Consider the following 18,063-nt stretch of genomic DNA (forward strand, 5'->3'; position numbering starts at 1 on the left):
CGGGCTGCACGATGTTGGGGCGTGAGCGGAAGACGGCCTAACGGTGTGCGGGACCGTAGCCCAGCTTCATGGAGACGGTTGCGAATGGTCCTCGCCGATACCCCAGGAGCAACAGTGTCCCTAATTTGCTGGGAAGTAGCGGTGCGGTCCCCTACGGCACTGCGTAGGATTCTACGGTCTTGGCGTGCATCCGTGCGTCGCTGCGGTCCGGTCCCAGGTCGACGGGCACGTGCACCTTCCGCCGACCACTGGCGACAACATCGATGTACTGTGGAGACCTCACGCCCCACGTGTTGAGCAATTCGGCGGTACGTCCACCCGGCCTCCCGCATGCCCACTATACGCCCTCGCTCAAAGTCTCTCAGCTGCACATACGGTTCACGTCCACGCTGTCGCGGCACGCTACCAGTGTTAAAGACTGCGATGGAGCTCCGTATGCCACGGCAAACTGGCTGACACTGACGGCGGCGGTGCACAAATGCTGCGCAGCTAGCGCCATTCGACGGCCAACACCGCGGTTCCTGGTGTGTCCGCTGTGCCGTGCGTGTGATCATTGCTTGTACAGCCCTCTCGCAGTGTCCGGAGCACGTATGGTGGGTCTGACACACCGGTGTCAATGTGTTCTTTTTTCCATTTCCAGGAGTGTATCTGTGCACTGTGATGTGTGAAAACTAGAGATAGATACACTGAAGTGACAAAAGTTATTGGATAGACGTACACATATAAGCAGATGGCAGTAGTATCGTGTACACAGGGTATAAAAGGGCAGTGCATTGTCGGAGCTGTCATTTGCAGTCAGATGATTCATGTGAAAAGATTTCCCACATGCTTATAGCCGCACGACGGGAATTAACATATTTTGAACCGGAACAGTACTTGGAGCAAGACACATGGGACATTCCGTTTCGGAAATCGTTAGTGAATTCAATATTCATAGATCCATAGAGTCAAGAGTGTGCTGAGAATTGCGGGCATTACCTCTCACCACGGACAACATAGTGGCTGACGGTCTTCACTTAATGACCGAGAGCAGCAGCGTTTCCGTAGAGTTATCAGTGCTAACAGACAAGAAACACTGGGTGAAAAAAAAAAAAAAACAGCAAACATCAATGTCAGGCGTACGACGAACGTATCTGCTAGGAAAGTGCACCGAAATTTGGCGTCAACGGGTATGTCAGCAAACGACCGGCGCGAGCGCCTATGCTAAGAACACGACATCGCATGCGGCACCTCTCCTGTGCTCGTGACCATATCGGTTGGACCCTATGCGACTGAAAAATCGTGGCCTGGTCAAATGAGTCCCGCTTTCAATTAGTAAAAGCTGGTGGTGGGGTTGGAGTGTGGCGTAGCCCCCATGAAGCCATCGACCTAAGTTGTCAACAAGCTACTGTGCACACTGATGGTACAGACAGTGTTTACATGGAATGGGTCGGGTACTCTGGCCAAAATGAACCAATTGGTGACTGGCAATGGTTACTTTAAGCAACTTGGAGACTATTTGCAGCCATTCATGGACTTCATATTTCCAAATAACGATGGAATTTTCACGGATGACAATGCACAATGTCTTGGGGCCACAAATGTGTGCGACTGGTTTGAAGAACATTCTGGACAATTCTAGCGAATGATTTGACCACGCATCGAACATTTATAGCACATAATCGAGAGATCAGTTCCTGCAAAAAGTACTGCACCAGCAACACTTTCGCAATTATGGAATGCTGCAGCATGGCTCAATATTTCTTCTGGAGACTTCCAACGACTTGTTGAATTCATGTCACGTCGAGTCGCTGCACTACTTCGAAGAAAAGAAGCTCCGGCACGATATCAGGAGATATCACATGACTTTTTGTCCTCAGAGGATGTGGGGCTGTGACTTCCGTACTCACAGACAGGAAGTGATTCTCGATTTCACTGTTGCTAACTGGCTTTTGTCCAGTTGGAATTGTCATTATTTTCTGCTATAAGGTGATGGATAGCTGGTGTGCTTGGGGGCCTATATGACCAATCGGCCGTGGTGCTGAGGGTACAAATCAGCAGGCGCCCAGAGGGGCGCATTCCTATGTTGTTTTTCGCTAAAACGTCCGTAGCGACAATGGCGAGACATTCCGTAGACCTGCTATCCCTCGAAAGAAGAATTTTACAATGGTCACACGAAACTGTGAGAACAGCCCCTGGCGAGGAAATCGCTAATTATTAATGGGAAAGAGACATGACTTGTAGTGGGGTATACGGCGGTCGCCCATTGGTTCATTTAGAGTTCAAGGCAATAGGAACGGCAGCCTGTAAATAACAGCGAGTCAGAAGCTCACTCTGAAAGGAATCTTGAAAGCTGTCGGACGTGCCCCAGAGCGGTCCACAACATCCTAAATACACTGACGGAAGAAAATTGCACCACCAAGAAGGAGTTGTGCGACATAAACGAAAGCTGGTAGGCACGTTTCTGCATCGTAAAGATGATGACTCTTCATGTGTCGCGCCAATCGTATAAGAGAGGCGCTAGTAGGACCACTATGAGGATGGAAATCGGTTTTCTTTCAAAACATGCTGTGACGATCGTGAGTGTTAATTACCTTTGAGACAGGACATGGTGAGTTGGTGTTAGGCAAGAATGCCTTTAAGACGACATAAGACGCCACAGCAACACCTCATTGAGGTCGAATGAGGCCTTGCAATAGGACAATGAGAAGCTGGATGTTCCTGCTGTGATATTTCAGAAAGACTTGGCAGGAATGTAGCCAGTGTACAAGACTGCTGGCAGCGGCGGTCATGAGAACGTACGGTCGCGAGAGGACGGGGTTCCGGACGGCCACGTGGCACTCACAATTGGGAGGACCATCGTGTTCAACGTATGGCTCTGGCGCCTCGTACTGCATCTGCAACAGCAGGTTGAGCAACAGTTGGCATCACAGTAACAAAACGAACTGTTACAAATTGGTTCCTTCAAGGACAGCTTCGAACCTGAGGACCTGTAGCGTGAATTTCACTAACCCCAAATCACCGCCATTTGCGACTACAGTGGTATCAAGCGAGAGCTAGTTTGAGGGCAGGACAGAGGACTGTTGCGTTTTCTGATGAAAGCTGGTTATGTCTAGGTGCCAGTGATAGCCGTGTGTTGGTTAGAAGTAGGCCTGTTGAGGGCCTAAAACAACCTGTCTACATGGAGTTGAAGTTATGGTCAGGGATGTGATTACGTATGACAGCAGGAGCACTCACGTGGTTATCCTGCGTACCCCGACTGCAAATCTGTATGTCAGTCTGGTGATTTGACATCATGTGCCTCCATTCATCAACTACAATCCATGAATGTTTTCCAATAGGATAACGCTCGCCCACATGCCGCTGTTGTAACCCAACATGCTCTACCGAGTGTCGACATGTTGCCTTCGCCTGCTCGATCACCAGGTCTTCCTCCAATCGAGCACATATGGGCCATCATCGGACGACAACTCCAATGGCATCCACAAATAGCGTTAACCGTCGCTGTATTACTGACCATGTGCAACAGGCATGAGACTCCATCCTACAGCGTGACACCTGCACCTGTGCGATACAATGCAACGGCGATTCGGCATGGATTCCTCAGAGTGGTTGGTGGGTCACGTCGTCCATAAACAGCCCTTTTTAATCTATCCCAGGCATGTTCGATAGGGTTCATGTTTGTGCTGGCCACTCTAGTCGATCGATGTCGTTATTCTAAAGAAAGTCATTCACAAGATGTGCACGATGGTGGCGCGAATGCCTCGCCAATATGCTGCCGATATGGTTGAACTATCGGTCGGAGGATGGCATTCACGTATGGTACAGCCGTTACGACGCCTTCCATGACCATCAGCGGCGTACGTCGGCCCCACATAATGCCACACCAAAACAGCGGGGACATCTCTGAACAGTCAAAGGGACTTTGTCTGTGAAACAACATACAATATCCACAGTCAACGTCTATCTTCATGAGTTCTGGGAACCGGGGTGATGCAAAACTTTTTTTGATGTGTGTATTTCGTAAAGACTGAGCAATGTTTGGCTTCGTAAAGGCAACAGTTAAATTTAGTGTTGACGTACAAAGTCCGACCATAAACAAACGAGACTGTTCGGTTTACAAACGAAATGCAATTCATGGCGTAATACAGTGCACTTTTTTGTTACCTTTAACTGTATCCCCATTCTGTGACACGTTTCGCTGAAACTGATAAACTCGGTGATTTTGGAGGAGTACCTTACTATCCACGTATCCTTAGGCTTCATCAAGAAGTGTCTTGTACGAGAACTGGGGAAAAAAGTAAATGTTGTTGTTGTTGTTGTGGTCTTCAGTCCTGAGACTGGTTTGATGCAGCTCTCCATGCTACTCTATCCTGTGCAAGCTTCTTCATCTCCCAGTACCTTCTGCAACCTACATCCTTCTGAATCTGCTTAGTGTATTCATCTCTTGGTCTCCCCCTACGATTTTTACCCTCCACACTGCCCTCCAATACTAAATTGGTGATCCCTTGATGCCTCAGAACATGTCCTACTAACCGATCCCTTCTTCTGGTCAAGTTGTGCCACAAACTTCTCTTCTCCCCAATCCTATTCAATACCTCCTCATTAGTTACGTGATCTACCCACCTTATCTTCAGCATTCTTCTGTAGCACCACATTTCGAAAGCTTCTATTCTCTTCTTGTCCAAACTATTTATCGTCCATGTTTCACATCCATACATGGCTACACTCCATACAAATACTTTCAGAAATGACTTCCTGACACTTAATTCTATACTCGATGTTAACAAATTTCTCTTCTTCAGAAACGCTTTCCTTGCCATTGCCAGTCTACATTTTATATCCTCTCTACTTCGACCATCATCAGTTATTTTGCTCCCCAAATAGCAAAACTCCTTTACTACTTTAAGTGTCTCATTTCCTAATCTAATACCCTCAACATCACCCGACTTAATTCGACTACATTCCATTATCCTCGTTTTGCTTTTGTTGATGTTCATCTTATATCCTTCCTTCAAGACACCATCCATTCCGTTCAACTGCTCTTGCAAGTCCTTTGCTGTCTCTGACAGAATTACAATGTCATCGGCAAACCTCAAAGTTTTTATTTCTTCTCCATGGATTTTAATACCTACTCCGAACTTTTCTTTTGTTTCCTTTACTGCTTGCTCAATATACAGATTGAATAACATCGGGGAGAGGCTACAACCCTGTCTTACTCCCTTCCCAACCACTGCTTCCCTTTCATGTCCCTCGACTCTTATAACTGCCATCTGCTTTCTGTACAAATTGTAAATAGCATTTCGCTCCCTGTATTTTACCCCTGCCCCCTTTAGAATTTGAAAGAGAGTATTCCAGTTAACATTGTCAAAAGCTTTATCTAAGTCTGCAAATGCTAGAAACGTAGGTTTGCGTTTTCTTAATCTTTCTTCTAAGATAAGTCGTAAGGTTAGTATTGCCTCACGTGTTCCAGTATTTCTACGGAATCCAAACTGATCTTCCCCGAGGTCGGCTTCTACTAGTTTTTCCATTCGTCTGTAAAGAATTCGCGTTAGTATTTTGCAGCTGTGGCTTATTAAACTGATTGTTCGGTAATTTTCACATCTGTCAACACCTGCTTTCTTTGGGATTGGAATTATTATATTCTTCTTGAAGTCTGAGGGTATTTCGCCTGTTTCATACATCTTGCTCACCAGATGGTAGAGTTTTGTCAGGACTGGCTCTCCCAAGGCCGTCAGTAGTTCCAATGGAATGTTGTCTACTCCGGGGGCCTTGTTTCGACTCAGGTCTTTCCGTGCTCTGTCAAACTCTTCACGCAGTATCGTATCTCCCATTTCATCTTCATCTACATCCTGTTCCATTTTCATAATATTATCCTCAAGTACATCGCTCTTGTATAGAGCCTCTATATACTCCTTCCACCTTTCTGCTTTCCCTTCTTTGCTTAGAACTGGGTTTCCATCTGAGCTCTTGATATTCATGCAAGTGGTTCTCTTTTCTCCAAAGGTCTCTTTAATTTTCCTGTAGGCAGTATCTATCTTACCTGTAGTGAGATAAGCCTCTACATCCTTACATTTGTCCTCTAGCCATCCCTGCTTAGCCATTTTGTACTTCCTGTCGATCTCATTTTTGAGACGTTTGTATTTCTTTTTGCCTGCTTCATTTACTGCATTTTTATTTTTTCTCCTTTCATCAATTAAATTCAATAGTTCTTCCGTTACCCAAGGATTTCTACTAGCCCTCGTCTTTTTACCTACTTGATCCTCTGCTGCCTTCACTACTTCATCCCTCAAAGCTACCCATTCTTCTTCTACTGTTTTTCTTTCCCCCATTCCTGTCAATTGTTCCCTTATGCTCTCCCTGAAACTCTGTACAACCTCTGGTTCTTTCAGTTTATCCAGGTCCCATCTCCTTAAACTCCCACCTTTTTGCAGTTTCTTCAGTTTTAATCTACAGGTCATAACCAATAGATTGTGGTCAGAGTCCACATCCGCCCCTGGAAATGTCTTACAATTTAAAACCTGGTTCCTAAATCTCTGTCTTACCATTATATAATCTATCTGATACCTTTTAGTATCTCCAGGGTTCTTCCATGTATACAACCTTCTATCATGATTCTTAAACCAAGTGTTAGCTATGATTAAGTTGTGCTCTGTGCAAAATTCTACCAGGCGGCTTCCTCTTTCATTTCTTAGCCCCAATCCATATTCACCTACTACGTTTCCTTCTCTCCCTTTTCCTCTACTCGAATTCCAGTCACCCATGACTATTAAATTCTCGTCTCCCTTCACTATCTGAATAATTTCTTTTATTTCATCATACATTTCTTCAATTTCTTCCTCATCTGCAGAGCTAGTTGGCATATAAACTTGAACTACTGTAGTAGGTGTGGGCTTCGTATCTACACTCCTGGAAATTGAAATAAGAACACCGTGAATTCATTGTCCCAGGAAGGGGAAACTTTATTGACACATCCCTGGGGTCAGATACATCACATGATCACACTGACAGAACCACAGGCACATAGACACAGGCAACAGAGCATGCACAATGTCGGCACTAGTACAGTGTATATCCACCTTTCGCAGCAATGCAGGCTGCTATTCTCCCATGGAGACGATCGTAGAGATGCTGGATGTAGTCCTGTGGAACGGCTTGCCATGCCATTTCCACCTGGCGCCTCAGTTGGACCAGCGTTCGTGCTGGACGTGCAGACCGCGTGAGACGACGCCTCATCCAGTCCCAAACATGCTCAATGGGGGGCAGATCCGGAGATCTTGCTGGCCAGGGTAGTTGACTTACACCTTCTAGAGCACGTTGGGTGGCACGGGATACATGCGGACGTGCATTGTCCTGTTGGAACAGCAAGTTCCCTTGCCGGTCTAGGAATGGTAGAACGATGGGTTCGATGACGGTTTGGATGTACCGTGCACTATTCAGTGTCCCCTCGACGATCACCAGTGGTGTACGGCCAGTGTAGGAGATCGCTCCCCACACCATGATGCCGGGTGTTGGCCCTGTGTGCCTCGGTCGTATGCAGTCCTGATTGTGGCGCTCACCTGCACGGCGCCAAACACGCATACGACCATCATTGGCACCAAGGCAGAAGCGACTCTCATCGCTGAAGACGACACGTCTCCATTCGTCCCTCCATTCACGCCTGTCGCGACACCACTGGAGGCGGGCTGCACGATGTTGGGGCGTGAGCGGAAGACGACCTAACAGTGTGCGGGACCGTAGCCCAGCTTCATGGAGACGGTTGCGAATGGTCCTCGCCGATACCCCAGGAGCAACAGTGTCCCTAATTTGCTGGGAAGTGGCGGTGCGGTCCCTTACGGCACTTCGTAGGATCCTACGGTCTTGGCGTGCATCCGTGCGTCGCTGCGGTCCGGTCCCAGGTCGACGGGCACGTGCACCTTCCGCCGACCACTGGCGACAACATCGATGTACTGTGGAGACCTCACGCCCCACGTGTTGAGCAATTCGGCGGTACGTCCACCCGGCCTCCCGCATGCCCACTATACGCCCTCGCTCAAAGTCCGTCAACTGCACATACGGTTCACGTCCACGCTGTCGCGGCATGCTACCAGTGTTAAAGACTGCGATGGAGCTCCGTATGCCACGGCAAACTGGCTGACACTGACGGTGGCGGTGCACAAATGCTGCGCAGCTAGCGCCATTCGACGGCCAACACCGCGGTTCCTGGTGTGTCCGCTGTGCCGTGCGTGTGATCATTGCTTGTACAGCCCTCTCGCGGTGTCCGGAGCAAGTATGGTGGGTCTGACACACCGGTGTCAATGTGTTCTTTTTTCCATTTCCAGGAGTGTATCTTGGCCACAATAATGCGTTCACTATGCTGTTTGTAGTAGCTTACCCGCATTCCTATTTTCCTATTCATTATTAAACCGAGGTGGCGGATAGGGGAATGCTCACCAGATATGGTGGGTACCGGGGAAATATAAAACCCGGGGTGGACCAAAACTAGCAAACTAGGGCACGACGGTTCCACATGTCAGTGGCGGTTTCCCGACAGCGTCTGTTCCACATGTTAGTGGCGGCTGATTTGTGTTTCAAGGCTCCACAACCTTGATCCTACCAACTGGCACATGTCAGACCAAAATACAATTACAAGTAAAATCATGGTTCGTGTATGTAATAACAAAAGTACCCCAGGTGGTGAAATCCACCCACCTAGCAGAAAGGTGGCAACCGGTCTATCGGATTCTGGGGAGACCGGACCTACACGACTTGTGAGTGGATCGGAGCACTCTGGAAAACTTCCCAAAAATGAAGATTACATTGGAACAGTAAACATACGGACACTAATACAAACCGGAAAATTATACACATTAACAGAAGAATTAAAGAAGCTGAAAATCCAAATCCTAGCAGTACAAGAGACCAGATTTCCTGATAATCAAATCACTGACTACAATGGCTTCAGAATTTTCAAAAGTGGAACGGACAGAAAAATTGGTAAAGGGGCAAACATGCTTGGTATGGCCTTTATGGTCGAAAAATCCTCAGTTAAATTTGTAAAATCTGTAAAAACTATTAGCAATAGACTAATGTTTCTTAGGTTGAAACACAAGAATAAATATTACACCCTAATTAATGTTCACGCACCCTGCAACGTTGACAATAGAAAGGACCTAGACAATGTGGATAAATTTTGGGAACGATTAGAACTTGAAATGTCAAAGATACCGAGGAATGATGTCAAAATACTTCTTGGAGATTTCAATGCACAGATTGGCAGAGAAAAGAAATACAGGAAGACGGTTGGGCTATACCCAGCACACAAATTGACCAACAAAAATGGCATGCGACTAATCCAACTTTGTCAACAATTCAACATGAAAATCAGCTCAACGTCGTTCAATAAGAAACCAAGAAAACAGAAGACCTGGAGATCCCCTATAAGCCAATTGGGAGAATTTCAAATTGACCATGTGGCCATCTCATATAACTTCCAAAAAGACATCAGAGATATCCAGGTTAGGAGAGGTGCAAATATTGACTCAGATCATTATCTCACAAGAGTTCGGGTCCAATTCACCCCAAGAAGGAAAACACCAAGAATTCCACCAGCAATCCCAAAATTTGACCTACAAAAGCTAACAGAATCAGAAACAATTAAAAAATGGGAAAATTCTCCCGCAAACAACTGGGAAACATTCAAGGAAAAAATCACAAAAATAGCGAAGGAGCAAATACCACTGAAGAAGAAGCACAAACATCCATGGTGGAATATGGAATGCGAAAAGGCAATTCAAGTTCGTACAGAAGCCTTTGCGAAGTACAGTTCAAATAAAAATGAGAAAACTCTTCAAAACTTTTTAGAAACACGGAAACTTTCAAATAAACTTATTAGACAAGAGAAGAGAAAGTATGTAACTCAGCAACTGGAATCAATAGAAGCAGATTTTAAAAATTATAATACGCATGGATTCTACAAAACTTTTGCAAACCAAATTAAAGGGTATATCCCTCAAAATGTCTGTTTTCGGAAATCAGATGGGAATCTGGCACTAAGCGACGAAGAAAACTGTGAAGAATTAGCCAAATATTTTGAAACGTTACTAAACTGTCCAGAACCAACAGAAGCTCTTCCAATATCCAGCACTAAAGCCCCGCAACAGCAAGACTCTGTACCGCCAACTGAAGAAGAAATTATCAAACACATAAACAAACTCAAAAATAACAAAGCATCAGGAGAAGATGGAATTGTAGCCGAATTTCTCAAAAGTCTAGGGTCTAACTCAAGAAATGAGCTAGTTAAAATTATTCAAAACATATGGGTTACTGAAGAAATACCAGAAGATTGGAAATGTGCCCTAATACATCCGTTACATAAAAAAGGGGATAAATCGGATGTGAACAACTATAGAGGAATCTCCTTACTTGCCGTCACATACAAGATATTATCAGCTTGTCTTCTTGAAAGAACACAAAAACTGCTAGAACCCAAAATCTCAGATTTCCAAGCTGGTTTCAGACCAAACAGATCATGTCCAGAACAAATTTTAAACTTGAAATTGATTACAAGGATGAGACAAATGCGAAGGAAGCCTACAGTATATGTCTTTGTCGACTTTAAAAAGGCATATGATTCAATTCACAGACCCACACTATTTAAAATTCTTGAAGAACAAGGACTGGATAAGAAGACACGGAACATCATAGAGCAGACATTAACAAATACAAAATGCAAAGTGAAATTCATGGGAAAACTTTCAAAATCATTTGAGATAAAAACTGGGGTTAGACAAGGTGATGGATTATCACCTCTGTTATTTAACTTAGTTCTGGATAGAGTCATGGCAGAATGGGAAAAAGAACTCAAAAAAGAAAAGTACTGGAAACCAATATCACTGGGAACCAAAAAAGGTGACCTACAAATCCCCTACTTAGCCTACGCAGACGATCTTGCAATAATGGCAGATTCTAGTGAAATGGCAGTCAAACAGATAGAAACCTTAAAAGAGTATGCAGGAAAAGTTGGCCTACAAATATCTTTTGAGAAAACGGTGTTTACAACAACAAATCTAGAAATTTCTAAGTTACAAACCAAATATGGAGAAATTAAGAGGGTACCATACTTTAAATATTTAGGAGAGATAATTTCTGAAAAATACTCACAACAAGAAAGAATATTAAAAGCTCGTAGGGGTCTAGGGCTGGTCCAAAACATTTACAATAAAAAATGCCTATCTATAAATACAAAAATTAAACATTATAAGTCGGTAATTAAACCAATAATGCTATATGCCAGCGAAACCTTGACACTTAAAAGGAAAACAGATATGGAAAACCTGAAGAAAGAGGAAAGGAAAATCATTAGGAAAATTCTGGGACCAAGATGGACCAAAGAGGGGTATAGATTACAGAAAAATTCTAAAATTGAAGAATATTCTAACATAGAGATAGACATGAGGAAGAGGCGTCTAAAATTCTATGGCCACATAATGAGACTTCCCGATCACAGACTTACAAAAAAAATAGTAAGATACGTAGCATCCCTTGTTAATGGAGGAGAATGGATCAAAAATGTAAAGAAAGATCTGGAATTAGCCAACATTACTACTGAAGACATGAACAAAAGAAACAATTTCAAACTTAAAGTTGACAAATGGGAGGTCAAACCAGAGACAAAAGCGCCGAGAACTGGAACAAAATGGAGCGAAGAAAGAAAAGCTGAATTCTCGCAAAGAATGAAGACCTGGTGGGCAAACAAGAAGAATAAGAAGCCCCAGAAGTGAACCATCTTTACTTAGCGTCTTCCATGTTGGGAGCTTTACGACTAATAATAATAATAATAATTAAACTTACTCCTGCATTACCCCTATTTGACTTTGTGTTTATAACCCTGTAGTCACCTGACCAGAAGTCTTGTTCCTCCTGCCACCGAACTTCACTAATTCTCACTATATCTAACTTTAACCTTTCCATTTCCCTTTTTAAATTTTCTAACCTACCTGCCCGATTAAGGGATCTGACATTCCCCGAACCGATCCGTAGAACGCCAGTTTTCTTTCTCCTGATAACGACATCCTCTTGAGTAGTCCCCGCCCGGAGATCCGAATGGGGGACTATTTTACCTCCGGGATATTTTACCCAAGAGGATGCCATCATCATTTAATCATACAGTAAAGTAAAGTAAATATACTGATGGAAAAAAAATCGCAAAACCAAAAACTAATTGACATAGAGTAATGAAATTTCTGGAATACATTTGTCTAGATTACATATTTAAGTGACTAACATTCAAAGATCACGGTTGATGCAAGCGGAGATAAGCTATTGCAAACTTGAGGTCTGGTGCTTTAATAAACGGTGTAACCTCCAGGCTACTGAATGCAAGCATGCTAGTTGCATACATTGTATTGGGGATGGGCAGGATGTCAGTTTGTGGGATGGAGTTCCATGCCTGTTGCATTTGGTCGGCCAGTACAGGGACTGTTTGTAGATGACGCTGAAGTTGTCGTCTGATGATGTACTATGTGTGTTCAATTGGAGATAGATCTGGTGATTGAGTAGGCCAAGGCAACGTGTCGACACTCTGTAGAGCGTGATGGGTTAAAACAGCGGTATGTGGGGGAGCGTTATCCTGTTGGAAAACACCCCTGGAATGCTGTTAATGAATGGCAGCACGACATCTCGAATCACCAGAGTGACGTACAATTTTGCAGTGAGGGTGCGTGGGATAACCACGAGAGTGCCATACGAAATCACACTCTAGACCCTAAATCCAGGTATAGGTCCAGTGTGTCTTAGCACGCAGACAGGTTAGTTGCTGGCTCTCAACTGGCCGCCTTCTTACCAGCACATGGCCATCACTGACAACGAGGCACAATCAGCATTCGTCAGAAAATAGACCTTCACTGTGCCCTCCAACGAGCTCTCGCTTGACGTCATTGAAGATGCAAATGGCGGTGGTTTGGGGTCAGTGGAATGCTCACTACAGGGCGTGTGGCTTGAAATTCTCTCTGAAGCTACAGATTTGTAACAGTTCGTTGTGTCACTGTGGTGCCAACTGCAGCTTAAACTGCTGCTGCTGCAGATGCAGTACGATGCACCAGAGCCTTACGCCGAAAACGGTGGTCTTCCCTCTCGTCAGCGCCATGTGGCCGACTGGAGCCCTGTCTTTTGTGACCGTCCATTCTCGCTGCCAGCAACCAAGTACAGTTTCTACATTCCTGCCAAGTATTTCTGCAATATCACAGAAGAATCATCCAGCTTATCGTAGCCCTTTTACACGATCTCGTTCGAACTCATTGAGGTGTTGATAATGGCGTCTTTGTCGACTTAAAAACATTCTTGACTAACATTAACTCAGTACGTCCAATTTCAAAGGTAGCTAACGCTCACGACCATTACAGCGTGTATTTAAAGGAAACCTGATTTGGGTCCTCATAATGGCACTGCTAGCGCCACTCATGTAACTGGTGCGAAATTCGTGCTGCAATTTGCGTTCATACAGGTATGTTCGACTAGTATTGGCCACATTCAAAGTAGAACTCATTTCAGTCGATATATACTTCCGTTCGTTTTCCTGCTGCTCAAAACGTTTCCGCAAGTCATTTTCCGTGAGACCACACGGGAGTCCCGCAAGAGCTCGTCAGTAGTGAACTGCTCCACTCTCACTGAGTTTGACGATTTTGGTGAGACATCGTGATGCAACTGTGTAGAACTCACCACTTATTAACAACCAAAGACCGACTGCAGGGAATCGTTCGACATCTGATCGACTGCTTTTGACTGAAGTTCCTTGTTCCTTTTAACCCAAATTTTCGCGTATTATAAGTTAGTTCTGATGTAACGCAACACACACTTTCGGTTGAAAAATAAAATCGCCTCAATTATCCGTCTCTTTTCAAACCACAAACTTGACTTCCATTTACTCAGTTGGTTATCATCGTGTAATTCAAGCTTTCAGGTTTTGTAAAACAATGTGTAACGTTGCTTTTACTGAAATTAGTGCCACTTTCTGTTCGCATTGAGATAAAATATTTTATGAGAGACAGAATCAATGAGACAATCCTACCAAACCTGGTAACTATAATCTATGGCAAATCCCTCAGACAAAAAACCGTGCCCAGTTGTTGGAAGAAAGCACAGGACGCACCCGTTTACAGGAAGGGTGGCAGAACTGATCCAGGTAACTACCGTCCAAGATCCTTGACCTGTACAATCTTCTGAGCTCGACATAATGGGGTATCTCGAACAGAATGACTTAGTCCGTGCTAATCAGCATTGATTTGAAAACACCTAACACGTGAACTCAACTCGCTCTTTTCTTACAGGACATACTGAAAGCCACGGAGAAAAGCAGCAGGGTTTCCGAAAAGCGTTTTACTCAGTGCTGCACCTACGCTTTACTGCCAAACGTTCAGTCGTATGGGGTATAAGCGAAATTTGTGACTGAATTGAAGATTTATTGCTAGGAAGGACGCAGCAAGTTATTTTGGATGGAGTGTCACCGACAGATTTAGAGGTAAATTCGGGTGTACCTGAGGGAAGTCTGTTCGGTCTCTCGCTATTTATATTATAATCTTGCCTGCAGTGTTAATGGGAGCCTCAGATGTGCGCGGACGATGCCATTATCTGTAACGAAGTACCGTCAGAAAGAAAATGCACAAAGATTCAGTCAGTTCTTGATAAGTTTTCAAATTGGTGCAGTTTGGCAAGTTGCTTTAAATGTTCAGAAATGTGAACTTGTCTGTCAGAAAACGAAAAAAAGTAGTATCCTATGACTGTACTATCAGTCAGTCACAACTGGAATCGATAAACTCGTAAAATTCCTGGGTGTAACACTTTGTGTGTGAACATGAGATGGGAAGACCACATAGGCTCATTCGTCGGTAAACCAGGTTGCAGACTTCGTTTTATTGGTAGAATTCCAGTGAAATGCAATCAGTCTACAAATACCACACATCAGCAATAGCTACCCACCTACATGAAACAAAACACCATGTTAACAACACAAGTATTAGCATCCTACACATCCAACCAAAAGGCAGAAAACTAGACATCCTTCAAACACTCCAAATATACAAACACCAAATGAAACAACCAGAATCCATCTTAAATGACAAAAATGACAATATTTACAATAGTATCATCTCTGTTTACAGCAACTGCCTACACTCTTAAAATACACACACACACACACACACACACACACACACACACACACACACGTGCACATATCTTAATATTTACCATAAATATTGACAGCCGCCAAGAGTACAAGAGATTGACCTCATTCACAGATAATTCATCACACTAACAGCTTGTACCCCCTGTCAGCTTAAAACTGTATGTACATCATCTACTGGCACAAATGTATATCTATCTGCATATTTTATAACATTAACCAGTGTATTTACCCGCCAAAGCTAAACACTATGTAGATCCCAACGTGTCACGTAAGGTTTCAGTTCACGGTCGAAAAACAATCGCGGGTTAGTAACGAATGAAAAGCAATTCCTTAGTAGAGCGAACAATAACGTATTTTTTTTTTAATCAGCTCTCGGACGTTTTCTGGATAACGCCGCCCGCATACCTACAAGATAATTTTGCCCCTATTGAGCTTCTGCGAAAGAGCATCGGCTTAACAGTAATATACAAACAAAACAATAGTTAGTGTCAGGCACTGCGCATGTTGATTGTCACTTTATCATTAACGGTAGTATTAATTTTTGTTTTAAATCTCGAAATTAAGATGATGATGTTGTGTAGCGAATTATTGATATTATAGACTGTTATTAAATTCAATGTGTCAAACGCAAAGGAATGTACGTTGGGATGGTGAAACCTTCTGGAGGCTTACAGAACCGAATAAAAGGAGATATGATGCGGAATATTGCTGGAGTTGTGAATGAAGAGCGTTACTTGAATGACAGATGCATGACCCTAGATAGAGTTCATTGATGAATACGCTGTAGCACGTAACCTATGTTGCTTTAACTACATTCATCACAGCATTAAAATAGTTGACCAGTTCGTTCAATTTTCTTAAGAACTGGGAGAAAATAATTAATTAGTTTACTTTTGTACTTGAATTTATATCATGCGAAATAAATTGAATTAACTATTTCTGAAGTATATTACTACTAATTACCTTTGAAGGCAATCTTCTATCGGATAATATTTGCAGTATAACAGTTCATCCAGACACACCATACCAATACACAGGAACTTGAGGTCGTTCCCAGCCATTTGTGTATGTCTCTGATTGTGTAAACTAGTTTTGACGGCAATACCCAATGGCGGGAATATACGGCGCACTTAATACTTCTATGAAAGATATCATGGTGTTTTAGAAACACGAGCACGCACATGAACTACGAGGAAGCATAATATTAAGTTCATGATTTCAAAAACTTACCTTGTAACATTTACACCATATGCAAAAGGAACGCGTTCTAAAGCTACTGCTTAGCATGAAAATGAGTGAGAGAACATTGCACTCGGCCTTGCTGCCGACTACTGGTGACATAACGGGCGGGAGCAGTAATAGCCGCGGTTATCAACGGAACACGGGTCAAAGACAGAGGCGAAAAGTCTTTCTACGTAGGAAGCTGAGAATTTGCTTCATGAGTCTCGTAAACGACTGCAGGGGCGACATTGCAGCGTGACTGTCGCACGTGTGCAATGGCAGTGAAATGTCTGAGTGAGTACCAAAGGTACAATATAAGCCTCAAGAATTGATTTATGAGTCTCGTAAACGAATACGAAAGAATACTCGCCTTTTGGCTTTCGAACATGAAAACCTCAAATTTCGTCTGTGTATAGATCCTGTTCCGCAGTTACTAGAACAAGTCAATACCAACACTTACGATAAATGGCTTTACAGACCTGTTGCGTCAGTCAGAGAGCGTGTCTGTCACCATGGTGAAAGGAACAGTTAGACGTGACGCGTGACTGTGTTGTCGTCAGAGTTTATACTGACTGTTAGCGAAATTGCAGTGCACCGGATAGGTACATGGTGACAATTATTAAACTATATGAAATAAAATCGTCATAACTTCTGAACGGTCTGCGCTAGAACGTTCAAACTGCACGGTTGCCCGCGGGGCATGATGGGAACTAGTATGCGTATGTATGGTTTGGTTTAGCGTCGAAGCCCACTTTCATTTGGATGGGTTCGTCAATAAGCAATATTGGCGCATTTGAAGGAGTGAGAATCCCGATTTCGGGATAGAGAAGTCTCTTCACCCTCAACAGGTGACTGTGTTGTGGTGCAATGTCCAGTCACAGAATAATCGGTGCGATATTCCTTGGTGGCACAGTGACTACCGGATGACACGCAAAGGTTTTGGAAGATGATTTCATTATCCAAAGCGACCCTGATTTCGATAAGATGTGTTTCATGCAAGACGGACTCGCCAGGTTAGCCGAGAGCGCTAATGCGCTGCTTCCTGGACTCGGGAAGGCGCGCCGGCCCCGGATCGAATCCGCCCGGCGGTTTAACGACGAGGGCCGATGTGCTGGCCAGCCTGGATGTGGTTCTTAGGCGGTTTTCCACATCCCCCTAGGTGAATACCGTGCTGGTCTCCACATCCCGCCTCAGTTACACGGCTCGCAGACATTTGAACACTTTCCATGGATTACACTAGTCGCAAACAGTTGGGGTACACTAATTCGGTCCTGGGGGGTACGGGGTGGCGGCAGGAAGGACATCCGGCCATCCCTTCTACTAACATTGCCAAATCCGATTAACATTGCCGACCCTGCCTAACTGCAGGAAAAGGCACAAGCAAAAGAAAGAAAGAAAGAAAGTTGCTCATGCAAGACGGAACTCGACCCCATCGAAGCAGGAGAGTGTTGTCCTGGAACAGCTCTTGGGGAACCGCTTTCTGGCTCTGTGGTACCCATACCCCATTGGCATGGGCCTTGAATGGCCGCCATAGTCTCTAAATCTGAACACATGCGACTCCTTTTTGTGGAGCTATATTAAAAACAAGGCATACAGTTATAAACCCAAAACCATCGTTGAGCTGAAAACAGTCATTCAGGAGGTCATCGACAGTATCTATGTTCCGATATTTCAGCGGGTCATGCAGGATATCGCTATTC

The 18,063-nt window shown here is 44.2% G+C and overlaps 1 protein-coding gene across 1 annotated transcript in view; it reads right to left on the reverse strand.

Moving 5' to 3' along the window:
- The window catches only part of LOC124789410 (ketohexokinase-like), a 50,642-nt gene extending 34,155 nt beyond the window's left edge, over window positions 1-16,487 (reverse strand). Inside the window, exons 1-2 of the mRNA XM_047256754.1 lie at window positions 16,373-16,487; window positions 16,106-16,281 (exon numbers count right to left, since the gene is read on the reverse strand). Of these exons, the coding sequence (XP_047112710.1) occupies window positions 16,106-16,203 (98 nt within the window). The 5' untranslated portion in view covers window positions 16,204-16,281; window positions 16,373-16,487. The remainder of the gene's footprint in view (window positions 1-16,105; window positions 16,282-16,372) is intronic.
- Between the last annotated feature and the right edge of the window lie 1,576 nt (window positions 16,488-18,063).

Source organism: Schistocerca piceifrons, chromosome 3, assembly GCF_021461385.2.
Source record: "Schistocerca piceifrons isolate TAMUIC-IGC-003096 chromosome 3, iqSchPice1.1, whole genome shotgun sequence".
Taxonomy (NCBI): domain Eukaryota; kingdom Metazoa; phylum Arthropoda; class Insecta; order Orthoptera; family Acrididae; genus Schistocerca; species Schistocerca piceifrons.